The sequence below is a fragment of the Curcuma longa genome, unplaced genomic scaffold (assembly GCF_044706935.1).
Source record: "Curcuma longa cultivar G26 ecotype Majalengka, Jawa Barat unplaced genomic scaffold, ITB_CL_G26_1.1 utg2798_np1212_758248_RagTag, whole genome shotgun sequence".
Classification (NCBI taxonomy): domain Eukaryota; kingdom Viridiplantae; phylum Streptophyta; class Magnoliopsida; order Zingiberales; family Zingiberaceae; genus Curcuma; species Curcuma longa.
Genome location: NW_027435600.1, coordinates 696770 through 723975, shown reverse-complemented (window position 1 = coordinate 723975; position 27206 = coordinate 696770). Strand labels below are relative to the sequence as shown.

Here is a 27206-nt window from a genome sequence, read left to right as displayed (position 1 = left end):
CCATCACAAATTTGTGATGGGAATCTGGACCGTTCAATCACAATCACCCATTCAATCACAATCATCCATTCAATCTACGATCAGGATTTAATCTTAATTTTAAAATCCAACGGTACAGATTCCCGTCACAACATTTGTGACGGGAATTCTATTCTGACAAATAGCTTTTTTCTTAATTATGATATTACATCTTTTAAAAAAGTAATCAAACATCATGAAGTGATTAGATTTTATTTGTAATTAATTGCACTGCATTCAAATTCAAATTAAATTGGATACGTACGTTGGAATTGAACTAAATTAATTGATTTGGCTTGGTTTGATAAGTTAGGGCTGAATTAAATTAGATAATTTAGGTTTGACTCAGTTATATTTTTGGTTCATATGGTTTAGGATATATTTTGGAGGTCGGAGGCTAAATTGGATGATTTGGATTGGTTTAATTATATTTTTGGTTAATATGATTTAGGATTTTATATATATAAGTAGTTTAATAAATTTACGGTTAGAGTTTATTCCAAAATTTTTTCTTTAATTTTAACGGCTCCTTGCCTCTCTTTCTCGTGATTTCGCCTAGTCAATTGCGGCTCTTCTTGAAAGTCGCCGCCATCTTGATGGAGAAAGCACTTCATCTCTATTTATCAAAATCGATCTTCTCACTTCTAAAGGATAATATATATCTCATATGGATTTCAAAAATAGAAGAAATTATTTAGTTTATCGACAGAGTTATGTTAAGAGATATGACTTATTAAATAAAAATAAAAATACTCTACACTCTTGCTTTTGATATCTATCTTTTAATTAAATTGTTTATCTTTTATGATCCTCTTATTTTTTACCATTGTTACTAAAAATAAAAATATTAGAAAATTTTAGGAAAGTGCTTTAAAGGAATCTCAATCACTTTATGAACATTGAAAAATTAAAATATAAATAAATTTTAATTGAATTAGTATAACATTAGATGAACTATTTGTAATATAATATAGAGCTTTAATTCCAAGTTATGTGACTCGTAAAAACGGATGAATTTTTTTTTTCTTTTGTTTACCTAGTGCACAAATAGATTTCTTATGAATTCATCCTGGATCATTTATTTTTATTTTTTTTTCTAGCAGGTAAAGTTTTTTTGTTCTTGGTTTCCTCCTCCAAAATAAGCACAAGTGTTTTTAATAATTATATGCACAAATTTACTTTAAAAATCTGTTATATTTGAGCTTTTACCCTTTAGTTTGACTTTGTTTCTTTCGGTCATTGATATTAATTAATTATCATTTTACATAGTAAAAAAAATTGGCATTGACGTATTTGACAATATTATTCTCTTAAATTAATCAACAATGTTAATAAATACGCGCGGATGGAAATTAATAAGGAAAGAATATAAAACTAATAATTTTAGAAAAAAAAAGGGGAGGGCCGGGGGATTATAATTAAAATATCAAAAGGCAAAACAAAACTTTTTATACTTTCTTTATAAAATTGCAAATAAGTTAGTCCCATCCGATCGAGGTGGAAAACAATTAATAATAAAGATATATAAGGGGACAGGACACATCTCTCTTTATGGATGTAGGTATGTCCAGCATCCTTTGATTGTGTTCCCTATTTAAAACAAAATTTTTGTAAATACGTCGTAGTTTAGGATCGAACCGCAGATCCCTGTATTATAACCCGAATGTCCTACAGTTGCACCGTTACCCCAAGGACATCGATCGAGCAATCCAAGCCAACAATGAGAGTATCAAAATGAAAGATTATTAATTGTTCAAAAACGGTGGCACGAGCCTCATTTTATAGTGTTTTAATTGTCAAAGCTGACATGCTACTATTCCGGTCAACTTGAAGTCCCTCCGGTTGTTTGGAGTCTATTAACGTGGCTGTAAATTTTATCTCCGTCGATAACATCTCAGCAGGCTCCAGTCTCCTGGACTCTCTCCAGGCGCCTAGAGCATGGTCAAAGGCCCTGTCTCCTCCGGATTGTTGGATCACACTTTCATTGATTGCTTAATTGGGAGCTTCTCCAATTGTCCCGATGTTGAGGTCGTTTTGCTCCTTGCTTCGGTCACCTAGAAGCTCTCGACTCAATCAATCGAGACTTATCCTCAAGCGGTCATCTGGATCCCATTCAGGTTCCTCAAATTAAATAGTCAAGTAGCTCCCTAGCTACAATATAAAATTAAGAAGAAATAGTAATAGTACTTTACATAGATTTCAAACAACATTCGTTGCTCCAATATTTTGCTAGATTATTTTCATCTCCTACATCACTTATCCAGACCTTGATTGACAAGTCTTCAACTCCCACCGGATTTCTTTGGACTTCCTTCACATAGTTACGTTCCCAATTAGATTGCATTGCCTGATTCCAAACTAGATATTCCTTTGGTCTTAGCAATGTCTACTTCTGATTTCTATTGTCTAATCTCATTATATCGATCTTAGTTATTATCTGTTTCTCATATCAAATTAATTGCACTTGCAAACTCGATAAACTCTTTACATCACAAACAAATCTAACTTTAAACTTAATCATATATCAAAATAGAATTTCGATATAATGCTTCCAACACCAACAATTTCCTTCTTTTTAATGTGTGAAAATTTAATTTAACTAGCCACCAAGAAAATAATTATGGACTATTTTGGTAGCTAATTTGTCGTTAACTATATTTAGCGACATATTAGTGATCTAATGTTTGATCACCAAATGCGGCATTTGTTATAATGATTTTATCAAGTTAATTAATTAGTTCTAATTAAGATACAATTTGCTGACGAAGGAATCCACCAAACTAGCACAAAAAATTTCAAGGCCGTAATTAGTTACTGTTCTTTAATGTTTGTTCACAACTGTTAGATCCTTAATTTTTTGCTAATTAATTATTATATATATTGCCCTTCCCAGTCTTCTTGAAACAACACATAACTTAACCTGCATATATAGTACAGTACAATATCATGGAATTTTGTTGTACTTTCTCTCTGTCTCATTAATATATATATATATATATATATATATATATGAGATCATCAAAGTGTAAGCAAGCATTTTCAAAATTAAAGGCTGAGAAATGATATTGTGCTGTGAACGATAAGAAATTTTCAGGTTATCTGTTGAGGTAGAGAGCCAACACTGTCACTTCCTATCAAGTTCCTGCAGCGGTGAATATATACAGTGTAAGATAAGTGAATATAGATAGAAAGATATATAGATGCATGATTTAACATGGAAATTTAAAAGACAGTTTTTGTCCAAGTGGTTTAATTTAATTTGATGCTTATCTAGCTAGCTAGTCAATAAAAATGATGATTTTGGCCGGGGATATATGAACTTACTCTCCAGAACGAGAAACCCAGAGTGAGCTAAGAGCACGTAGACGAGCATAATACTCTCCGATCGAAAGGAAACACTGTGTTGCCTGTCTGATGGTTAGATTGCGACGTAGTTGATGCAATGTTTGATGTCTCAATTTGTCAGCCTTCAGAATATATATATCACCAAAGCATGCAGTTAATTAAGTTAATGCATTGAGTACTGTAATTGTAAATCATAATATATATAAATATATATATACCTGGCGGATGAATCCTTCGAGGCTTGCCAGCTGTCCTAATGCGATACCCATGAAGTTCATGTAAATGCCGACATCGACGCCGAGAGCAGCTGCGCCGCCGCCCCCGCAGGCCACCGTCTCTGCTAAGGAGCGCTGAAGCTGGTGGAGTCCTAGCGACAGAGCCTCCTCCGCTTGCTGCGACGACAGCTGCAGGTTGTACATCGCAATCACCTGCTGCTCCGTCAACGGATCCACCACAGGCTCCACCATCTGCATTATAATTTATATATATGCCTTACTTAATGCAATTTTTCTATTTTTTTAAATAATAATATTAAGTTTTTGAAACGGACGATCGAAAAAATATGTGTATATATATATATATATATATATTTTACTTTGAGAAGCTCAGAAGGCCGGAAACCACCGATCCAGAGAAAGCAGCGCTCCGCCGGAGTCCTCCATGCTCCGTTCAAGAGGTGGATTGGGTCGGCCCTCGCCACGCTGGCCTTCAACCGGAACAGTTTGTCGTAGTGCGCCACCCACTCATCGAGCATCACGCCGAGACTCGCATCGGGAAGCCGAGCCTGCACCGCCGCCCGGAGCTCCCCCATCCTCCGGCATTCCTCCTCCTGCCACCGCCCGTACTCCACGTCGAAAGCAGCAGCAGCAGCAGCAGCAGTACCTGGAACTTTTAGTCAACACCATAGCACTAATTAAGGCTTTAATTAATTACGAAACTAATTAATAGTCTTGGTTACTTAATTAATCGATATATCACCGGAATCGGTAGCTTCATTTGAGCTGCCTGCTGCAACTGCTAAGAAGAGACCCTGAAGCAAATAGCTAGTCCACGTAAGATTATAAATCTCTTAATTGAGTTTATTCAATTAAATTTATAATTTAATTAATTAACCTGCGATCTTGCTCGCTCGAGCTCTTGCTCTATCTGCTGAAGCTTAATTCTACTCAACTCCAGTTGCTGCACATACGCCTGCAATCGATAACGACTGCATCAGCTGAATTAATGTTTACATCCCCAGTTAATTGAAAGAATACGTGCGCGAGTGAGTTCGAAGCTTTTCCTTCTTCCTCAGCCGGCTCTTCTTTGCTGCCTCCCGGTTCTGAGCCAAACGCCTCATCGTCTATATATATATATCCAGAGCAATCTAAACTTGTTAATACGTACGTGTGCTTTAATTTGCTCAAGAATGAAACCATTGTTATATATTAAGGTGTAGTTGTTTAATTAAGATGATTTAACTCAGAAAGGGAGAAAATCAAACCTTGGCATCAAGGACTCGTCCATCTTTTCTTGCAGAAGAATCGGTCATTTTCCCCTGAAACATGCAGCACACATTTCACTCTCTCTCTTTTTTTTTTTTCCTTCTTAAAGCTCAAATAAGAACAGGCAGCGATTAAAGCAAACAGACTGTACCTTGTCTTCTAGGTTTGAGAGCGGGTGGTCAGCCGAACGGTCTGAGCAAGTCCTCCCTAAAGATTGCGATTCCATTTCCAGATGAGACTCTGTGTTTTGAGCTGAGCCAGAATCAGTGTTTCTTGCTGACTGTAAACTCCCCTGCTAAAATTAAAGCAGCACTAAGTAGTATTGGAACAGGTAACCAGGCCCCTCTCCCTTTTGCTCGTTTGTTTATCTTTTACCTACTTCTTTACCAAAAACACAGCCCAAAAGAAGCAGGCCCTTACTCTCATTGGCCACGAAGGGAAGATCTTTAGGGTCGGGGGTCTTCTCCAGAACAAAGCTGCAGCAGCAACAAGAAGATGAATAGGACTTTAAGAGAGAAGGCCCTAAAGTGATAAAGAAATGAAATAGCAGGTGTCACTGCTTGGTAAGGAAGAACTAATTCCTTCCTTTTGTAGGAACTGCTGAGAGTTTGGTGCAAAAGTTCAATAAACTGAGAAGGGGAACATGAATACATGATAGCCAAAAATGGCAAAAACTACTATCTTTGTGGGGTTCGAAATCAATTATTTGCAGTTGATTCCCTTGAAGTTGGAAGAGCGATCAAATAAAGAATGATAGAGAAGAAGGTTTACACTTTCTGTCTGCAGTTTCTCTCATGTATTCTACTCCCTGCGCCAGATCCTCCTCCAATTCCCCAAAGTAAGCAGCTGCTTCCTGATCACTGAATTGGAAATCGAACATTTTAGGACAGGGACAGAGCAAAAGAAATTTCATCATCTCCTTCCATTTGTGGGTGTGGAGAAAAGGAAATGGAATCTAAATAGAAGAAAGAGGTGAATATGTGAAGTTAAAGATGATATGCAAAACTGGCATGTGAAGGCTGAAGAGTTTAGGAGCAGTACAAGAATTTAACTGAAGCTGGAGTTATGGCGCTCTGAGCTCCACCAGGAAGAGCCCTGGTTAAAGATTCAGCTTCACCAACTCTGTAATTTTCCATCCAAATCTCTCCTCCTTCCTGCAGCACCATATGAAACTTTTCACAAAAAGAGAGGTGAGAACAACTCCCCCAAAAAACAAAACTTTTAGCTTAAAATCAGGAAAGAAATTCACCACCATGAGAGATGAGCTCTTGGAAAATAGCAACCGGTTCTTTTCAGGCACAGGGAGACAAACAAGCAGGAATTCGACAATTTTCATGGCCATTTGCTTTGGTATTCTGATTCAACCACGGAACTGCAAAGAAGATCATCTTGTCCTCGTGCAACGATCTGCAGAAGTTAAAGAAGTAGAGATAGGAAAACAGGGATGAGAGAGCGAGTGTTTTGGCAGGAATCCCCTGCAGGCGCCGTCTCCAGGTGCAGTCCTTTTAACCAACTTTGCAATTCTATTTGGCCCTTCATGAATACCAAGTGATCAACCTTTCTGCATTAAATGCGTGAAGACGAACGCTTATCAATATTAAAACCGCAAGGGAGGCTTCATATTCTTTCTGCAGAAATAGACTTCAATTTGCAACCAACAGACCTTCAAGAATAATGGAAATGGCCAAAGTGGTGTTAGTAAGTACTAAGTCAATTAGGTTTGGGGTCATGAAACTGATTGAGCTCCACATAGATGATCATTAGCCGCAATAGCTTTAAAGCCATTCTTAATCAAAAACAAAGAAAAGGTCAGCTTCAGCCAAGTTGGAAGTCAATTATGAATGCCATTTGTATTGTCTAGTCTTCTGATAAATTATCACAACGAATGCAACTGTTAGATTATCCTTTCCAGAGGAGGTTGTCTTCATTATCTTTAGATATGCCCTGGATTAATTAAACAATCAGTAAGATAAAGCATAACTTTAAGCGCCATTATAATATTAGCATTCTTCCTCTTTCTTCCACCAGACAAGAATTGCAGAATATATGATTGGATCTGTCCTTGCTTGGCATTAATCATGGTGCTCTTCCATTCATCATACTTCTTTCGTTTAACAATCTCGATCGGCAAAGAGAGAAAAGGAAAAAAAAATCAATAAATCTCTTGCATTTGAAGGAATTTGTGGTGGGGACTAATTGTGCAGTTGTTCTTTTGTAAACTTTGATGGGCTAGTAAAAAGATCAAAAATTTTATTTTTTTTCTTTTTTTTTTAACTAAAGGCACCATATCATAATCATCTTAATTGTTTTTTTTCTTATTTTCCTTTATCTAGTACATACATATGTTTACAAAAATTAATAATGTATTTAACGCGGGAAGAAACCAAATTGCTTTTGACTTCCTTTGTCATCGAGGCTATATATTCCTTAGTTATAGCATGAAAAAAAATAAAAGAAAAGATTAAATTTCTTCCTTAGTTATATTCCTCTTTTAAATTGTTCTATTTTTCTTCCAATAACCTCAAATATTATATATATCTTCATCCTCTTCAATTGTTATTTGAGCAAGGTGAGATTAAAGAAAAAAGATAACCTGAAATATAACTACTTCATTTTCACGTATTTTTAATGGAGAAGATTATGATTATTGTTTGACTAAAAGTATTCTATTTATAGAATTTAGTCGATAAATAATTTATTAAATTTGAAGATGAAGAGATCTTGAATGATGCTGAAAAGAAAGTTTTGGTGGAGAATTAAAGGAATGACACTAGCTAAGATCTTGAATGATGCTGAAAAGAAAGTTTTGGTGGAGAATTAAAGGAATGACACTAGCTAATACTCTCAATCAAGAAAATTTTGCACTAGATAAAGTGTTATATGAGAAAATTCACAAAGCAAAAACATTAAAGTAAGTTTAGGAAATTCTACAAAGAAAAAAAACTTTTTTAAAAAGAGCATCTTATTATGTATCCTTGTATAAAAATCTTCATTAATTACTAGAATTTATATACAATATTAATTTAAGCTAATTGTGAAAGCCATATTAATTTTTTTTTATATAAAATATCATTTTAAATAAACTAATTGTGGAAGCCATATTAAAAATATTTTAATTTTTTCTTAAAATAAAAAGCTTTTTTTAAACCATTATCTTTCATTAACAAAGTTTAATTAAATTATTTTTTATTTTTAGAAATCAAATTATAAAGCTATAAAAATATTTTTTTAAGCTTGGTTTCAAATTTCAAGATTTAATGTGCTCTAAAAATTCTGAACACTAATTAATTTGTATAAAAAAATTATAAAAATAAAGAATGAACCAAGAGAAAATAACTTGTGCTTCCGCTCAAACGATCACCACCACCTCTCGCGTCGGAGGCCCCAAACTGAACACGCCAACGTCGCCTCTCTTCCTCTCACTTCTCATCCCACTCCCGCATCGCCGACACGCTCCGTCCGCCATTCCATCCATCCTTCCCTTTCCCTCCAACGAAATCGTCCATGGCCGGAGTTCTCCCCTCGGCTCCATCCGCGCCCTTCCGGATGCCTCCGCCAACTCGCGGAGGATCCGTCCGGCGACGGATGGTGCTCTCCGCCGAGCTCAGCGGTAACCCCTCTGCCACTGGCTCCGTGGAGGCCAACGTCGATCCTTCTCCTTCCCCCACGCTCTCTCCTCCTCCTGGTTTCAAGCCGCCGGAGCCTAAGAGATTCGCCATTCGCCCCGACAAGTTTCTCGACATTTTCTCGGCGGCTCTTGCTCTTCCCTTCCGCCTTGGCACCGGAGCTTTTGCTCTAGGGTTTGTCATCTTCCTTTCTTTTCTCGCTGAAACTGGGTTACCTTGTTTTTTTTTTTGGCAGGAAACTTCTAAGTTTAGCAGGGTTGCGTTATCTTTGTACTAGTTCGAAAAGTTTTTCTCACTATAGATTGGGGATCCTTGCTACTGGGCGATAATGTCAAGTCCAATTGCTTGCAAAGTGACAATTATTGCATAATATATTTGCAGTTGACAGTTTTTTATTTTTATTATTTTTTGTCGTAAAGGAAGCTCATTGATTTTTTTTTTTGAAAAATCATTTTTTTATATCTTATTTAGGGTCATATTCTAAGGATATGAAATCAATCTGAAAGATGCCTTTTCTGCATGCATATGCTCGAGGTTGATCCATTAGAGAACAGTCCAGAGAGATCTTGATAGTCCTTATTTTGTTTGAATTATGACAGATATTCTGTGTCCTTGGTCTCTGAGGATAAAATTCCATCAGACCAATATGCTATGGGTATTGCAGGTAAGCTTGCCATTTTCGGTAACAACGTTGAGTTTGAAGGATTAACACATCCATACATCTGCTGTATTTTTTGGTTTTGTGGACTATTATAATATAACTGAAGGATACCTAAGATTATTGAACAAAGCATTTTTACTCTGTTGCAATGTTACAGGCCTGAAGTTGAAAGAGACATCAAAACTGGGTCCCCGCCCTGAGAAGCCTATTGAGATTTATGAGTTTGAAAGGTACTTTTGCATCATGGCTTGCCAACTTTTCATACTTCATTGTAAGTTGTAAAAACTTCTCTTACAGTATAAGCCTAATTCAGTTACTTGTTTTCTTCATGGGATGGACAATGATGGATCATAAATAAATGTCAGTTGTCCATTCTGTCGGAAGGTAATATCATGGTGGCTACCTCAGAATTTGGCAAAGGAGTTATTTAGATGATTCATATTTTTCTAAATCACATTGTAGAGATTACCTTATCTTCTGGTTTAATTTGTTTTCCCTCTGGAATTATTCTGATTTGGCTTTAAGTCTAGACAATTGTAGGTAAGGGAAATTGTCAGCATACTGTCTCTTGATGTTCTGTATTATCCCTGCCCAAGGAATGGTCCCAATTTCCGATCCAAAGTTCTACAGATGGGTGGGAAGCAGCAATTCCCCTATATGGTAATGTTCACTAACAATGTGACTTTTCTAGATTAGGATAGTAGCATATATGTTTAGATCTTTAAAACATGCTATGAGCTATAAATAGATCATAAATCTGTGTGTGGGTTTAGGGGGGAGGGGGGGTTTGGTGTTGCACTTTTTAAGTCCTCTTACCCAATCCGTTAGCATCCTGACCAAGTCCTGTTAATTTGCCACCATTAAAGAATTTCACTTCTATTGCAGGTGGATCCAAACACAGGTGTCTCCATGTATGAATCAGATGACATTATAAAGTACCTGGTTGAAAAATATGGTATAGATAATTTTTCTTTGTTAAGTTATCTGCATTTCTGTAGTTGATATCAAATTGTGTCAATACCACAATTCTCGGGGTCCTAATAGATTGTGACTTATGTTTCATAATATGATACTATTCCAAAATAGTTTTGATCTTGGTTGTTGCTTTTTGCATAAAATCTAGTTTGATTCTTATAAGGAATTGAGACACATTTTCCTTTTACTATCTTTCTTATTAACTTATGAAGCTTTTGATTAATTATGTTCATACCCTATGTTGTCCTGATGTTGCTCTTGCATTTTTCAGGTGATGGAACCGTCCCTTTTATGTTATCCCTTGGTTTGTTAACTGTAAGTCTTTCAGTTAAATGAATACTTGCAGAACTAGGATCAGTATTCTTGGGTATTTTTGCGATTCTCAAATATGATGGTTGTGGGCTCATTTGTGAGCTTCTAATTGTCATTCTTTTCTAGACTCTGACTGAAGGATTTGCGATGATTGGTCGCATGGGAAAGGTAAAAGTTTTAGCTTAGTTTTGCATTGAGATTTCTTCAGTTTTCATATAGTGTCACAAAAATAAATCCCTATTGACAAACAAGAGCTTTTATAGTATCCTCCAAAAATAGGAAGAATTAATTTCTTTACAAGAGCTTTTGTTTGTTAAAGATTTAAGACCTGTATATATTTCTTTCTTCAGGGTTCTTCCTATACGCCATCAAAACTCCCTCCTTTGCCCCTTGAATTATGGGCATATGAGGTCAGTTCTTGATTTCTGCAATGCAATAAATTTTCAATCAACTCATGGTTTAGAGTATCATTCTGTATTAGAATTTCAGCCAGGAGTACAATTTTAGTATCATGCCATTATGCTATTTCAACACTTGGCATGTTTTTGCACACTTACAAAGTGTGTCAAAATTAATTCATTAGTTTTAATATTATTCTCTTCCATTAGTTTATTTTCCTCCAAGATATAGGCTATAACAGTTAGAAAATTAATTGATTAAAAATTATAAGCAATAAGTTACAAAATATTATAAGTGTCTTGACAAAGAATTATTACTTGCTATTATTAAAATAAGTTATATATATAAGATGATGGTATTGATTCTTATAGCAATTAGAAATCTAGTATCGGGATTAACTACTACTCATTTTCATAAATATATCTTGGCTAACACTTGGAGGATTACTTGGATTGACACAACTTGAACTGGAACAAGCATAGTCTGTCTGTTAAGGATATATCCCAGTTCCTTTGAGTTTAGTGTCAGTCTTCTTTTACTACTGTTGGTGCTACAATATGTTTCCCCACTTCCCCTCCCCCTCTTTTTTTATGGTGTTATGGAAAACAAAATTAAAGTTAAGTCACAAGAATAAATTTTTTCTATCTTGGTCAATTTTGGATGGTATCAACCAAGATAGACTTTGTCTTGGTACTAATGAAATTGTGTGGACAAGGGTGACCATAAGCGTTGACTGTAACGATGGACATTTGAAACCATAAATTCACTTATTAGTAAAAGGTGTAAATATTATTAACATTTTTTAAAATCATTTTTATGCGTATATTTAATTTGTGAAAGTGTTTATTTACAGCCTTCCCCCTATTGTAAGATTGTTCGGGAGGTTCTAGTTGAGTTGGAGTTGCCACACATACTGCACAGGTTAAATTTCACTTATTTTAACAGAAGTTGTACTTTCATCATAATTTATTTGGCATAATTTTCAATGCATTTTAATCTCTCTCCATGTTTTTGGAATGGGATAGTTAATATAACAACAATTCTAGTACCTTTTTGCTAGTTCAATGTTGTTGAATTAAAGGTGTTGGAATGTAAAATTCAATCTAATATCATTGTATGACTAGTCTTCAAAGCTCTATAGCATTGACAAATTTATGAATCACCACTTCCGTGAAACTCTTCCATTAATATTATTTTTTCAAATAAAGAATGCTCTCTGTTAAGTAATTTAGCGCTTTCTCTTATTGTTTTTGGGTAATAAATTAAATGATGTAACACCAGGGGCTCACATGAGAATAAACTTGTAAAATAGACTAAAAGTTTATTCAGAATTGAGATGATTGAAAAAGGGGGATGGTGTTTCTTACTTTCTCTTGTAGGCCCAACAGTCGTCTTGGTCTCCAAAAAAAGATTTTTATAATATATATTAGGTTTGCTACAACTAGTAGTAGGATAAGGATAAACCTTTACAGGTATTTTTAAAAATTCTAATCAATTACAATTATATTATTCCCCTCCGTTTGGAATAACTCAGCTTCATCAAGTGAGAATGGAGGTCTTGATATGGCTATTTGATGTTATGCATAGGGGTGAAGTTGTAGATCAAGGAGTGCCTTTGGGAAACTAGCTTTGTCACTTGTTGGATCTCAAAGAACATCTGGTGCCTTTTGATGAAGCTCATCATTTGTGATCCATTATTTATATTTGAGAGATTTTTTGATGGACCAAATATTTTTGTGACCTTACATGTGAGGTTAGCAGTGCTTGTATGTCAACTATATTCTCCAGACCTAAGGTGTTTATTGTGGTATTGAGGAGAGTGTGAACATATTTGATAAACAAGCATGATGGCCCCTTGATATGACAGGAACTCCATTAAATGGAAAATTTGACTCATGTATGATTCAAATGGTAAGTCAAGTTAATAATCATTTGTGCTAATTTTTCTCAAATTATGAAATGTTTGTTGGAGCGAGCATAATGTTTTCTTCAACGAGTTTTTAGAAAAACCTTCAGGTTGTAGGTATATAAGGACATAATCTTAATGTTGCACTCCCTATTTTTAGGATATGTATCAACATATATTTTATAATATTCATTATAGATGCAATTTTCCACTAACATCAGCTCAAATCTCTCAAATATGCTCGAGAAAGTGTTGAAGCAATGAGTAGGAAATGGTTGGTAAAATCAAGTCAATAGGCTGATGAGTTTTAATCCGTAAATAACTTTGAGAGGATGTATATAGTTGATCTTTCTTTGAATTGTTATAGGTAAATTCGAAAACCTTAGTATGACCATTAATGTGCTGATGAAATGCATATGAATACTTCAATTGGGTGTCAAGCAATTTCCATAGGGCTTTTCAAAAGTAACTAACAAATTTGACATCTCCATTGGACAATATAGTTGTAGGAAATGTATGCAATCTAATAATTTCTCTAAAAAATAATTTAGCCATGTGAGATAATTGTTATTTTTATTACATGGAAAGAAATGTGTCATTTGTGGAATCATGATTTTGATAGGCATTCTAAGTAGATTTGAAGCGAAATCCGTACTAAGGTCGTTATTAAGGTATTGGTGTGTAAAGGTTTGGTGACTTCTGTTATTTGTTAAGTGGGACAATACGACACAATCTTTGCCGCATTTCACTTTAGGGATAAGCAAAAGAATCTATCAAGTACTAAGGTTGTAGTCTTATCTTTCCCAATTTATTTACAAGTCCACATACTTGTATTTCCCATTCTAAGAAGTCAACTATGTTTACATGGAGGGAGTGAGAGTAAGGATAGTAGAGAAGGATGAAATACTGTATATTGATCATGACAGGTTGTAGTCTTATCTTTCCCAATTTATTTACAAGTCCACATACTTGTATTTCCCATACTAAGAAGTCAACTATGTTTACATGGAGGGAGTGAGAGAAGGATAGTTGTGAAGGATGACATACTGTATATTGATCATGACAGACAACTATTATTCGCTATACAGGACTTAAAATAATACCCTATATTCCTATGACTAAAACATCCAATATGAACTAAATTTACAACTCCAATAACCCAATAATGAAGTCCAATAACCCACGAACTTTAACAATCTTCATCAAGTTGAAACGTATACACTATGTTCATCTTGTTGCATAAAGGAATCCCACAAAAAGAACAATAGAAGTGATGAAGACACATGATGAGAATGAAGAAGAAGAAGAAGATATGATATTATTGCAGCGACAAGAAAACACAATGCTCTAGATTGGTTTTCAAGGAGTTATAGATGGTTATGAAAACATATCTTCAAATGGTGAAATAAGTGATAATTATTAAAGGAAAGGGGAGGAAGAAAATTATGGTTTATGGCAATGGAGAATTAAGAGAGAGAAAATTAGGTTTTTACAATGATGGATATAAAAGTGAAAAAAATTGAGTTTACGAAGATCAAGAGAAGAGTGAGGAAACTTTGGGTTTATGATAGTGGAAGGAAAATCATGCCTTTAAGGCTTCCCCTTTCTCTTTAGGGATTGAGGATGAAGAATCTAACCTAATAACTCTAACAAGGAGAAAGTTAAGGGAGGAGGGGCCAGGCAAATAGGAGGCTAGAGAAAGCATAAAAAGTTTTTTACTTGGATGAGGAGGAAAGGAAGTGAATTAAAAAAACTTCATGTGTACCCTTCTTTAACCTCTTGTTTAATCGATGTTGGGAAGGTGGTAGCAACATTGATAGATGATAATGGTGAAAGTGCAGTGGCATTTCATGATGTTTGACAATGGTTCGGTGGTGGTACAATATCTGGTGACGGTTGGTGGGAAAATGATATAATGTTTTTTTTTATTGTTTGTCTTCGTCTCCCTTTAATCTATCTACATTTGGGTGGATCCATTTTGGTAGAAAGGAGAGTAAGAGATATCTCCTTGGTTCCTTTTTTTTTCATCAATTCACCGAAGAAAACATCTCGGTCTTGCTCTTTTTCTGCTTATTGTTTTAATGTTGACTCATTTGGACTTCATCCATTGTATCTGCAATAACTTGTTTAAGTATCTTGCACTTATACATTTGATAAATTTCATCAACAAACATAATGTTGGTTTATGTTAAACCCTTTGTCAAAATATTAAAATCATTTGATTGAACTTGACCACTTGGTGTGTACCAACAATCTCCTAAACATTATTCGGTTCGAACTCCAACTACTTGGGGCACGATTGCACCAACACATAAATGGTGTTTTGGAAAAAAAAAAACAGAATTAAACTGTACAAGGTTCCAAAAAGGATTCCTAAAAATTAGAAGTCCTACTTATTGCTGAATTAGTATCTGCCAAGTTCACAAACTTTGTAAGAGAACTCTATTTTGTATTACTTAATTGATCGCACGCTGGAATGCAACTGCGCGAGAATGTACGGAGTAGTATTTAAGCTACCAACTTCTATTGATTTGTATTTACTATGACTGATATTGAAAAGTTGATTTTGGCTTTTGCAGCACTCCTCGTGGCAGCCCAACAAGACAGGAGTTATACGAGAAAGTTGGAATTTTTCAGGTTTAGCTATGTGTTTTTATTAATTCTCTTGATTCCTCTATTTTTAAAAAAATTCTCGTTCGATTAAACGATTCTCTCTTTAGCTATGCTTCTACTCAATTTCCTGGTGGTTTAATTTTGTGGTTGTCTGGAATATCTCCATTAACCATCTATGCATCAGGTACCTTACCTGGAGGATCATAATACTGGAGTGAAGATGTTCGAAAGTGCAGAAATAATCGAGTACCTTAGGGCGGTATATGCAATGTAAGAATGACGAATTTTGATGAGCCATCTCAACGTTGCCGAATTTTTCAAATAAAAAAAATGTTGTATTTTGTCCTGAGACAGCTCAGGACAGTTGACGTCCTTTCTGATCGAAAAGTAGTTGCAGATGGAGTTGTGTATGCATCGCACAAATTATGAATATCATACATATTTGATATATGAATCTAGTTCCTTTAGAATATGGTACAATTTTCATTATACGTTTATAAATTTAAATATGAAATCATCCTCATTACAAGATTGCATGATAGAGTCTCCATCTCATAGTAGAATAACAATATATATATGTATATATACTAACATGGTATTGTTTTGTTTGTTCGGAAATGCAATTCAAGCTAAACATTTGCATTTCGTGAGTTGTATAAAGTGTGTACGATTTTATGTAAATTAGAGATGGATATAATCAAGTTTAAACGATGAACATTATGGAGTTAGTGGAAATCCTTGAGGTGCATCAAGGTTGTGTATGAGTGATCATTAAGCTTCGAGGACTCCTTGAGGTTACGAGTTAAATGACAATTAATAAGTTATATGCATTGATTAAACATCAAAATACAGTGATTATCGTTAATCACAAGGGACGAACCAATAGTCTCATCAAAATACAGTGATTATCGATAATTTTTTTTATATTGAAAAACATACAATCCCATAGTAAATATAAAAGTGGGCTATTATAGTTTTTTTTTTATTGAGGAATATTATATTGTCCATTATTAAAATTTTAAATTATATATACATATTATTATACCTGGTGGGGATCTTTAGTGGGACCTAGCCCTTCTCGGCCTTGGATCTAGTTGGGCCCAGGCTAAGATCCGACTATGCTTGGCTCGGGATTAGATGGGGCCGCCACAACAATCTTTCAAGGGCCATGTCACACGCCAGTCTAAGGCTAGGTCGGGCAGGTCACGGATGGCTCGGCCAGTTTGACACTTGCATCGAAACAAATCGGGTTAATCAACTCCAAGCGGCCGGACACCCCGCGAAGAAGAAGATCAATTCTACTGGAAAGCAGGCGAACGGGAGGGGAGGGGAGGGGAGGGGAGGCGATGGCGGAGGAAGGAACACCTGGGAAGAGTGGGGAGCCTCCGGCGCTGCCTGCGACTCTGGGAAAGACACTCAGCGTGGAGGTTGAGGAGCTCCCCAAAGCCATCGTGCGCCGGGTGGTGAAAGATAAGCTTTCCAAGTTGTCTTCGGGAGGAGGGGAAGAGGAGATATTGGTAAACAAAGATGCGCTGTTGGCCTTCTCTGAGAGCACTCGCATATTCATCCATTACCTCTCCGCCACGTGAGACTCCTCTCCTGCGGTTGCTGGGACCTTCTAGGGTTTATGTTGGTTAACTTGGAAAGTAGGACGACGATCTTCCTTAAACAGACGGCACCTATAACTTAGTTGCGATTTGTCTACCTTTTTATTCTCATCATACGCTTGGTTAAAATTTTGTGTTATGTATTTTGCAATTTTAAGTGTTTGTAGTTACTGATCTCTAATTGCCCCTCGTTTCTGCTTTCTACGGGTATTTAGGATCGATAATAATTCATTCCCCCTCCCCCTTTTTCTGATCCCTACGTACTGTGTATAGGAAAATGAATTATGTTTTGCACAGACAATGCTGGCTTTTGATTATTATCGATTGAAATTTGAATGATTACCTATGTAGGGCAAATGATATCTGCAAAGAATCAAAGAGGCAAACAATCAATGCTGATGATGTCCTGAAGGCGCTTGAGGAGATTGACTTTGTTGAATTTGTTGAGCCTTTAAAAGCTTCTTTAGAGGGTCAGTAATTTGCTTCCTTATATTAGAATCATTCTTTTAATTATCTCATATAGGTTGACTATATTATACATGTATATAGGTGATGATAACCACTCTTGTGAACATATTTCCACATATTTTATTTATCTGTGAATGTTTGGACTCCTGGCATGCTGATGATCTCTTTTCATTATGATGGCTGTGGCCATTATGGACCTAAAAGGCTACAACATATGAGATTTTGTTTTGCGAAAAATATTGATATGCAAGCTTTATTGTTTATTATGGTCTGATGGCTGTAGCCCTTGAACTAATGCATGTCCAAGAATCCAACCCAGATTCCAAGAATGAGGTAACGATTTATAATTAGTCGTTACAAATTAAAATTGAACCTCATGTGGATGATGAGGACCTAAATCTTTCCATTGCTATTAGAAAAGGAACTAGAGAGTCCATAAAACAAATTTTATATCCTCTTGCAAACTTCCTATCTTTTAAACAGTTTTCACATCACACGGCCTTCTTGATTAACTTGAACACTATTATCATTCCTACCACCTTAATTTGAGGCATTATCCAATGAGAAATGGAAACAAGAAATGGAAGCATTAGAGAAGTATAAAATGTCGGAATTGGTGAAGTTGTTGGTAAGAAAGAAACTTATGGGGTGTAGATGGGTCTATGCATTGAAATATAGAGTAGATGGATCAATAGAGAGATATAAAAAAAGGTTGGTAGTCAAGGGTTATACTAAAACCTATAAGATTGATTATCTAGAGACTTGCTCCAGTTGCAAAAATTAATATTGTTAGAAATGTATGTTTTTTTTGCACGGGGAAGTAGAGGAAGAAATTTATATGGAAGTCCTACTATGATATGAAATAATTTGGATGCTCTTATTGTATGCTAATTGAAGAAAGTTTTATATGGACATAAGCAATCACTGCGAGCTTAGTTTGTCAGAGTTATGATTGTTATGGGGTACAGAGAAAACCACAGGGATTAAACATTGTTTATTAAACACTAGTCACAACCTTTTTAGTGTATGTCGATGACATAATAATTATAGAAAATGATGATGAGGAAAGACAATTTCTAAGAGTTTGAATTTAAGATACTTTCTTGGGTTGAAATGGCTCACTCTAAGCAAGGCATTTTCATTTCCCAATAGAAATATGTCACACATCTTCTTAAATAAACAGGCAAATCAGCATGCAAACTAGCAAGTACTCTAATAGATACAAATCTCTGACTTGGAATGACTATGGAAGATGTAGCAGCAGATAAAGGAATGTATCAACATTTGATAGGAAAACTTATTTATATGTCTTATATACCACCCGACATAGCATATGCAGCAAGTGTGATTGATCAATTCATACATAATCCAAAAGAAGTTCATTTATAAGCAGCTCACCAAGTATTACCATTTTTCAAAGAAACACTAAGAAATAATATTCTCTTTAAAAGAATGGAGGTTTGGTGTTAGAGGCATATACGAATTATGCTAGGTCAATGGTTGATAGGAGGTCAACCAGTGATAGTGCACCTTTCTTGGTGGTTACCTTGTGACATGGAGGAGCAAGGAACAGGATGCGGTTGCGCGATCTAATGTAGATGTAAAATTCTGAGCAATAACTCAAGGTGTGTGAACTACTTTGGTTAAAAATCATCTTGAAAGATTTGAAGATCAAATGGAATGGTCCAATGAGACTTTGTTGTGATAATGTCTGCTGTTAGCATAACTCACAATCCAGTACAACATGATTGAATGAATCACTTGAAATTGATAGACACTCCATCAAGGAGAAACTAGAGAGATCAGGTTAATTTGTGCCTCTTACATATCTACATATGGACAAGTTATAAATATACTTACTAAAGTCGCTTTGTGTTTCAAAGTATTGTATTCAACTAGGAATGATAAACATCTAATCTCCAGTTTTAGGGGGGAGTGTGGGAAATGATGTTTTATTAGAAAAGTTTGTTATGAAAATAAGTTAATGTTTGGATCCTGTTGGATAAGTTTTTTATGTAAGACAATTTTCAATTTTTAACATATTCCTTTTTGGAAGTAAACAACCAGTGTTGTTATGTTGGGACATGTAAATCATTGATATTGAAAATGCATCTCAGGAAGAAACTTGTTTCTCAGTATTCAAGTGGAGAAACATAAGAAATCCTGTTGATACTTGAACATTTGTTATCCCCTCCATACCCATACCTGATACTGACCCTCCAGTTTGACACTTGACGCTTTAGATATTCATCCCCTAGACAATGAGCAAATTTTAAGTTGTTTGTACTAAGAATTGAACTTTTAAGGCATATGTTGTATTTTCTAATTATAAGTTCCCTTCAGTTTAGTGTCTTGTAAATCAGAATAGTGACAGTCTGTTTGCTTAAACCACATTTGATGTGCTTCAATTGTTATAAACATTACTGATCTGTGAGCACTTATTTCCATGAAGTTCTTTATCATGACAATTGAGGGCTCTTGTACCACATACGTGAACTGAGAATAATGTATATATAGTATAGAACAAAATAATATACAGTGCAAAAAAAAGAGAGAAGAGTTCCATCCATATTAATAACAAAAGCAAGGGCTCAAGTTCAGTGTAAGGACCATCCTATGAAGTCAGATAGTGTTTATTGATCTGTTGTCAGCTAAAACTCTCTTTACTGAAGAGAACTTTCTGCTAAGCTGCCTCTGAAGATGATAGTGTATACTGGTCTGATGCTAGGTAGAACTCTATATAAGAGAAATTTCCACAAAGCGGCAAATTCTCTTGCTATAATGACCTGACTCTCAAAGTTACTTTTAGTTATGTTCTCTTATAGCTTCAACAGGCTCATATAATGAAGCTTCTTGACATTAAATTTCAGACACCTTGCTGGACAGTTTTTGCGTGCTTATATATCCATGTATGCAGGAGAGTCCCTTTAACATTTATGCCTACCAGTTAATTTGATAGATTCTGCAACTGGACCATCAGAGTTTTTTCTAATGTTACTATGTAATTAGCTTTTCCATGATACTGCAAAGCATTATACAAGGATTCTGAATAATCACCAAGCCTTTGATACTAACAGAGTTCAGAAGAAGGAATGAAGTCAAGAAGTCTGGAGTAAAAGGAAAAGAGACTGTTAAGAAGCGGAAAATAGAAGACACACCCAGCAAGAATGGTAGAAAAGAGTAGATGGTTGTCGGAGAGCAGGGAAAGTCTACTCTTTGGTTTCTATGATGTCACGGGCAATATTGTAGGAGGGTTTGTTCTTCATGAGTCATTATCAATGGTAAAAGAAAGTTTTCTGTTGCATTTATCTTGCCAGATTAGAACATGCCTAATTTGAATGACATGATTATTCTGTGGGGTGTCTTTATGATACATTTGTAAAAGACTAATTGCTTACTTTCTCACAATTTACAATATGCATTCACAAAGTCATTAGACTCCCATGCCCATATCCGGCACATGAATGTGATTGATATCCATGGAGGGTGTCCTAGTATAGATGGAATGAGTATTTGTAATTATATATTATTTCATCTCATGCTGTAAATGTTAGTCATTGCCAATCTTATATGTTAAATTTATCTTCAATGTAAAATTATATAAATGTCATGTGTACAAAATTTGTATAATATTGTCTAAACAACATGATAGGCTGTATGGACATTGTATGACTTTTAGGTAAGGCAAAAATTGTTTCTATGACAAATTGCGTTTAATTGGAATGACGCCAAGTACCTGTTGGATAGTATAAGAATCATGTTTTCATCACATTCTGTGTTCATACTATTTAGTTTTTTCATCCCTTTAATTTACTTTCCCCGTTTATAATTTGGCATATAGAGCAGGATAAAGTTAACGACTCAACACCACCCTATCTTTGTGTTAATCTTTCATGCACTATGTAATATTTTTGTTGGATTATTGATTGTTGTGGAAGAATATAAGAAATGAGAGGACCACCGTATCTTTGTGGTGTTTGATCTAACACCACCCTTTATATTATATGTTTTAGGTCTTAATTAAAATTTAATAGATACATCAAACTTTTTTTAAAAAATGTTATTAGATCCAAATTGGAACCATCCATTATATTTTGACATTAACTATTAAAAGAAAATTTTATATTAATTTTTCATATTTAATGTGTAACATTAGAAATGCATTTAATCTTATTGCCTATTGAAAATTTATACATTATCATCTTCATTTTAAAATTTATTTATTGTGTCATTAAAATTCGATTTAATGCTAAAATATATTAATACAATTTTAGAATTTATATTTAGGATTTAAAACATTAATAACTTATTCACCTAAGCACTTAACTTATTTATAATAAAAATATTTTAAAACCCACAATGAACCTATTTCGCGCGATCATCTTCTCTAAAAATATTTTAACTCCTTCCCATTATGGGTGAAGACTACGACAATGAATGATGGAAGGGAAGAAACTAAAAGGTATTGAGGAAAGAATAGATGATGATGCAACTACAATGAAATACTTCCAAGCGAATAAGTATATCTTCTCATCAATTATGTAATAAAGTTGAAGCACATAGTTCTTTCCATTTGACTCATTGGAGAATAAGTGGAGTTGTTGGACCACTTGCTTTTAAGTTAAATGTGACATATTGAGACACCATATTTAATTTAATGGATGAAAAAACTAATAATTTCCCAAGTACATGATAGTTTTAATAAAATAAAGGGATTAAGAGAATAGGGTTTAGGGTTTATTAAAACCAATATCATAGATTTAATAACTAATCCTTTAAAATTCAGTTTAAGAGAAATATATACATGCCATTTAATTATTTGGTGAGCTCTTAGTAGCGAACTAAATGGATTAGATATTTATGAGTAAGTTTGGTATTTAATTTAATAAATATTAAATAAATAAGTTTGAATATTATTTATTAAAATTATATAAAAAATTATTTTTTATTTAAATATGAAAATATATAGTAACTTATTAAAATAGTAATAATAATATAAATTTTATACATTAGATAAGTATTGAATCAATAAAAAGTTTAAGTTTGACTCAAATAAATAAATTTATACAAATTCTATATATAAATAAATAAATATAATATAATACATACATATGGGCCCAACCGTCTGCGACCCGGGGGCCGATGGATCTTGAAACAGCAATTATTCGGCCTCAATTTAATTTTTTAGGTCAACGTATTCTATAAATATCAAGTCCTGGGAAGGGGATTAGGCTAGGGTTTCTTGTATCCTTCCTCTGCTCTCTCTCGGACGGCCGTTTATCTGAGCATACAAAGGTTTGATTTCTTTCTCATGGTTCGTATGATTGCTTCCGTCTTTTTCCTTGTCGGTTTAAACTTGGAGAGCTCTCTTCCCTCTGTGTTGGACATATTCATCCGTCTCGCTTATTGATTGCATGTTTGGATGATTTAGGCTTAAGCTTACTCTTTTTCCCTACCAAGAGTTGGTTTTGAAGTACTACACCTGGTGTTCACTGCTGATACTTGTAAATTCTTGATTTTTATAGTAAGGTTTTAGATAATATTCATGACCTTTACACGAGATTCTATTGGATATAAATTGATAGGCGGTTTAAACTTTTATTTAAGATTGCGAGACTCAGATGGCGTTTTTTGGTTGAGTGAGCCGTTGCCGTTTATGTACGGGGCCTTGATTTTGGAAAATGTATTTCCTAGGGCTAGGACTCATTGCCCCTTGGACAATCATATTTTTTTTTAATTGAAGCTGTAAATTTGGTGAGAATCATAATGAGGCTGTGGCACAAGAAATCCATTCCAAACTGAAATTACATGTACAATTTATGTAGGAGTAATTCAGTCCTCCAATTTAATCACCTACTTAAATATCCACAGGACTTAGATGCTGATAGTTTGATTAATCTGGATATTGCTTCCAATTCTTAGAGGAATGTGATTGACTATTTAGGATGCGAAGATGGAGAACAAATTATGTATATTTCCAATATAATCATAGCTCTGCTTGTTTTCTATCAAATGGACAATCTTAATTAACTTCCCTTGCGATATACTTTCCTTAAAGTGGGCTACATGAGTTTTATGTTCTTGTAAGTGTTTCAATGTAGCCAAAAGTTTCCTTTTTCGCACCTTTTTTTTCTGTTGATTATTTTTTCTTCCCTTAAGATAAATTAATGCTTTTAGAGCTTTCCAAACGTGTCAAGAAAGAGACTGTATAACACTCTTGAATCTTGTAGCCATGATCTTCTAGTGCCATATATTGATGGTAAGCTTGAATGAAAATGAATCAATGGATTTATGTTTCAATTAGTGATTTTACAAATGTATCTATGGTATTTATTCCCCTTCTTTGTTAATCAGTCTATTGACTTAAAGCATCCTTTTTTTTCATATATCTTTCCGATCTGTTATGCCCTTATATGTCTATCTCGCTCTCCGTCTGTAGAGAAAATGTCAGAAGTAGAGGAGTATCGCTGCTTTGTTGGTAGCCTTTCATGGTCAACAACTGATGGAAGTTTGAAGGAAGCATTTCAGAAGTTTGGCCATCTTACTGAGGCCAAGGTGGGAATCTGTTTTTATTATTCAATTTCTCTCATCTTATGTTATCTGCTTAGTTCTTTCAATTCCAATATTCTCCACATTATATTGTCATATTATCATTGATTATTCTGTGGCAGTATAAGATCTGAACAGATTTAACTACCATTACTTGTTTTTTACACCAGCCATTGAGTCCAAAGTAGCCTTTTATTGTTTTTTTTTTCATTTTCTTTTATTTTCTTTTGTTGGTATAGTAGAGTTTATTTTCACATGACAGTTTCTGTGCATCTTTCCATTTATTGCTTGTTTACTAGGATGGATGAACAAGAGGGGAAGGGAAATCAATAAAGGAAACACATAAATAGCCCTTTCTCAATGTGGTTTTTTATTCTTGCCTCCTGCTCATACGCCCAAGTAGATAAATCATTAATTTCCTTATAACTAAGCTGTAGGCACACTAAGTATACACCATTGTTCAATAAAGATATGCATAAAAAATAGGCAACATGCTATTATAATTTTGCCACTATGTTATCATCTTTTATAGACAGGCTTTGGGACTCTGGAAGTTACTCATTATCCTCTTTCCACATGGGCTATCCTTAAAGAATGATTATCTATAGCTGGTTTTATCACTGCAAAAAACTTCTTTATTTTATTTTAAAGGTCTACCATAGTACTTTATTTGGATATGAGATTTTCTCTTGATTGGAATTTCTTTGTGCCTAGATTGTTCTTGATAAGTTTTCTGGTCGATCTCGTGGTTTTGGCTTTGTCACGTTTGATGCTGAGGATGCTATGGAAGAGGCTATTGAAGCAATGCATGGAATGGACCTTGATGGGCGATCTATTACTGTTGAAAGAGCCCAACCTCAAGGACCTGGTGGAAGGGATCGTGATTCAGGGCGTGACTTTGATCGTGATCGTGGTCGTGATCGAGGCCGTGGTAGGGATTTTGGTGGCGGTGGTGGTGGGCGGGGTTCAAATGGCGGTGACTGTTTTAAGTGTGGGAAGCCTGGTCATTTTGCAAGGGAATGCCCATCAGGTGATGGTGGAAGAGGGGATAGGTACAGCAGTAGAGATGATTATGGGGGTAGTCGCAGTGGTGGCAATCGATATGGACCAGATCGTAATGGGGATCGCTTCAGTTCTCGGAACAGAGATGGGGGAAGCCGCGGTGGAGGTGATCGTTATAACCGTGATAGGTCTGGTCCATATGAACGCCCTAATGGTGGTGGGGGCTACAGATCTTGATTTATTGCTGCTTGTTTTCAGGTATGAGCACTTCACTATTTCTGTATTTTGGCAGCTTTCCTACTTAACATTTTTGTTTATATGTGAAAATGCAGTATAAAAGCTAGTTTTCCAACATTCCAACCTACAATGGTGGTAGTGGGCCCTTGGTACCAGCTCCAATGTAGTCATCTACTATTATTTTCTGCTGTGGATTTGTTGTGTGTGCTACTCTTTGCCTGACTCAGTGCTTGAATATCACCCAGATGTTAGTACTTTGTTTGATAATTGCCTTGTTCTTGGTGGAAATGCCACTGCTTTTCGGTACATTTGCTATATGCATTGCCTATTTGTGAATCTATGATTTGATAAGTCGTGACCTTGGATCTTGGGAATGTTGCTAAAAATTGGCGAAGGGGACGAACAATAGTGGTTTGCCGGGCCTGCTTTTTAGAATGATTAAAAGTTTTATCAGGTTACGGGAACTGGTCATTGTCACTTTGAAATTTGGTACCGTAAACTGTGGCCCCTCAGGTTATAATAATCTCCAACCAGTTTGCAGTTTGCATTTGACCAAAAAACCTAATGTGGAGGAGACTGGTAATCTTTATCATTTCTACTGATGAAACATTTCAGTCACCTTTATAATCTTATTGACATTGTTAAACTTGTGACAGGTTCAACTTGGCCTTGTGAATTATGACATTTCTCAATCCTTAGTGGGTTATCAAATGCACTGTTCAAATTTGTGTGACCTAGTATTGCGATTCTTGGAAATTCATTTGTTCTTGCTTTTGCCCGATGTGGTTTCTTCCCTTTTGATCGGTGAATGGATTTTCAAATCATTGTTGCGAATTGGGGGATGTGAGAGTTGCCCTTTCAAGACCAATGTCAAATTCCCTAATATGCACGGGCCTAGTGGTGTCTGCGGTCTGAGAATGCCATGCCAGATCCTTGCATGCATTGGGTTAAGTGCGAAGCATTTTGCTGTTTATGGTCTGGTCCTTGGCATTTCTTCTTTAAAGACAACTGTTGTGGCAATTTGGCAGTTACATTTTATGATATCTACTGCTAAATCTGGGTCTGCTGTCTATCTTTTGTTACCACTTGACTACTTTCTAAACCTTTTTTTTGCTTCTAGAGCCGTTTTATTGGATTCATAACCATGTAAATGAATTGATTGTAGATTTGTTAACTGGGAGAGAGATCTTCCAAATATTTGCTGGCTGGCAAATTTTGGCACCAACATTGTTTTCTCTATTTGTATGCTTTGCTGCGGGGATTAAAGTGATTGTTGATGGGATGAGTTTACAATCATCCTTTATGAAACAAGCTCCTTTCACAAAGGTAGAGAAATATCCTAGAATAGTAATACACCATCCAATGTCTACATTTTAAATTACTTCAATCAATTGAATGTCTTTAGTTGATTAGAATCCAAAATAAGCAGCCATTACAAATAATTATCTATTAGTCATCACTAGTTCAGTCGACTGAAAGTGACTCCAACCAATTCAAATCCTATTTAGTTCCATTTTAGTCAACTTAAATTCAACAAAAAATATTTTTTTTTGAAGTAGAGAGTATTTAATCTACTCAACTCATCGGTCTATTATGCCCACTTTTAGTAACTTAACTATGCCTTGTTCCTAAGTCAAAGGCTTTCTTCAAGCCACATATACATACATCATCCCTCGAATGATGTCCTAAGCATCTCAACAGGGTTACGCTCACCTCGAGCAAGCCCCTTGTCAGCACAACCTCAGGCCTTCCACCTCAAATGAATCATGCCCACACCAGCCAACTTTCACACTTGCCCACTGGCAATCTTCACATTGGCTAAAATGCATTCATTTTGAATGAGCTCGACAACCTCATTAGGCAACTCCAATACATGTTGCAGACTCCAACACTCAACTGCATTACTTCCCATTTGACCTAGTGGAACTCAACTTATACTCATCCAACTATTATCATCCAAGCCAAACTAAAATCGGACTGTTTTTAATCTGTCAACTAATGCAA

At 35.2% G+C, this 27206-nt stretch overlaps 4 protein-coding genes across 4 annotated transcripts; 3 read left to right on the top strand and 1 right to left on the bottom strand.

The window, feature by feature from the left end:
* Positions 1-3069: 3069 nt before the first annotated feature.
* On the bottom strand, positions 3070-6242 carry LOC141820175 (transcription factor TGA2-like). Its single transcript, XM_074707450.1, has 13 exons — positions 6100-6242; positions 5889-6019; positions 5619-5707; positions 5268-5323; positions 4999-5139; positions 4847-4900; positions 4648-4705; positions 4477-4556; positions 4342-4393; positions 3959-4245; positions 3582-3830; positions 3343-3485; positions 3070-3160 (listed from the first exon to the last, which is right to left on the bottom strand). Exons 1-13 carry the CDS (start codon positions 6187-6189, stop codon positions 3109-3111), a joined length of 1482 nt encoding a protein of 493 aa, XP_074563551.1. The 5' UTR covers positions 6190-6242; the 3' UTR covers positions 3070-3108.
* Positions 6243-8209: 1967 nt separating this feature from the next.
* LOC141820192 (uncharacterized) lies at positions 8210-15809 on the top strand. The gene is made up of 12 exons (XM_074707470.1): positions 8210-8647; positions 9073-9137; positions 9292-9364; positions 9500-9518; positions 9675-9794; positions 10020-10089; positions 10381-10424; positions 10548-10589; positions 10772-10831; positions 11674-11741; positions 15306-15363; positions 15524-15809. Exons 1-12 carry the CDS (start codon positions 8352-8354, stop codon positions 15611-15613), a joined length of 1005 nt encoding a protein of 334 aa, XP_074563571.1. The 5' UTR covers positions 8210-8351; the 3' UTR covers positions 15614-15809.
* An 876-nt stretch (positions 15810-16685) lies between these two features.
* LOC141820230 (DNA polymerase II subunit B4-like) lies at positions 16686-20782 on the top strand. The gene is made up of 3 exons (XM_074707517.1): positions 16686-16924; positions 17298-17416; positions 20492-20782. Exons 1-3 carry the CDS (start codon positions 16686-16688, stop codon positions 20596-20598), a joined length of 465 nt encoding a protein of 154 aa, XP_074563618.1. The 3' UTR covers positions 20599-20782.
* A 1838-nt stretch (positions 20783-22620) lies between these two features.
* On the top strand, positions 22621-25469 carry LOC141820197 (glycine-rich RNA-binding protein RZ1A-like). The gene is made up of 4 exons (XM_074707477.1): positions 22621-22709; positions 23854-23969; positions 24678-25223; positions 25298-25469. The coding sequence occupies exons 2-3, from the start codon at positions 23859-23861 to the stop codon at positions 25200-25202; spliced, it is 636 nt and encodes a 211-aa protein (XP_074563578.1). The 5' UTR covers positions 22621-22709; positions 23854-23858; the 3' UTR covers positions 25203-25223; positions 25298-25469.
* Positions 25470-27206: the final 1737 nt, after the last annotated feature.

Excerpts from the sequence above, each read along its gene's own strand:
- LOC141820192 (XM_074707470.1), top strand. The coding sequence starts at position 8,352 with ATGGCCGGAGTTCTCCCCTCGGCTCCATCCGCGCCCTTCCGGATGCCT. Across the intron at positions 8,648-9,072 it reads ACCGGAGCTTTTGCTCTAGG|ATATTCTGTGTCCTTGGTCT; the intron begins GTTTGTCATCTT and ends GAATTATGACAG. Across the intron at positions 9,795-10,019 it reads AGCAGCAATTCCCCTATATG|GTGGATCCAAACACAGGTGT; the intron begins GTAATGTTCACT and ends CTTCTATTGCAG.
- LOC141820230 (XM_074707517.1), top strand. The coding sequence starts at position 16,686 with ATGGCGGAGGAAGGAACACCTGGGAAGAGTGGGGAGCCTCCGGCGCTG. Across the intron at positions 16,925-17,297 it reads ATCCATTACCTCTCCGCCAC|GGCAAATGATATCTGCAAAG; the intron begins GTGAGACTCCTC and ends TTACCTATGTAG. Across the intron at positions 17,417-20,491 it reads TTTAAAAGCTTCTTTAGAGG|AGTTCAGAAGAAGGAATGAA; the intron begins GTCAGTAATTTG and ends TGATACTAACAG.
- LOC141820197 (XM_074707477.1), top strand. The coding sequence starts at position 23,859 with ATGTCAGAAGTAGAGGAGTATCGCTGCTTTGTTGGTAGCCTTTCATGG. Across the intron at positions 23,970-24,677 it reads GCCATCTTACTGAGGCCAAG|ATTGTTCTTGATAAGTTTTC; the intron begins GTGGGAATCTGT and ends CTTTGTGCCTAG.
- LOC141820175 (XM_074707450.1), bottom strand. The coding sequence starts at position 6,189 with ATGGCCATGAAAATTGTCGAATTCCTGCTTGTTTGTCTCCCTGTGCCT. Across the intron at positions 6,020-6,099 it reads CCAAGAGCTCATCTCTCATG|TTTCATATGGTGCTGCAGGA; the intron begins GTGGTGAATTTC and ends TTTTGTGAAAAG. Across the intron at positions 4,706-4,846 it reads GACGAGTCCTTGATGCCAAG|ACGATGAGGCGTTTGGCTCA; the intron begins GTTTGATTTTCT and ends ATATATATATAG.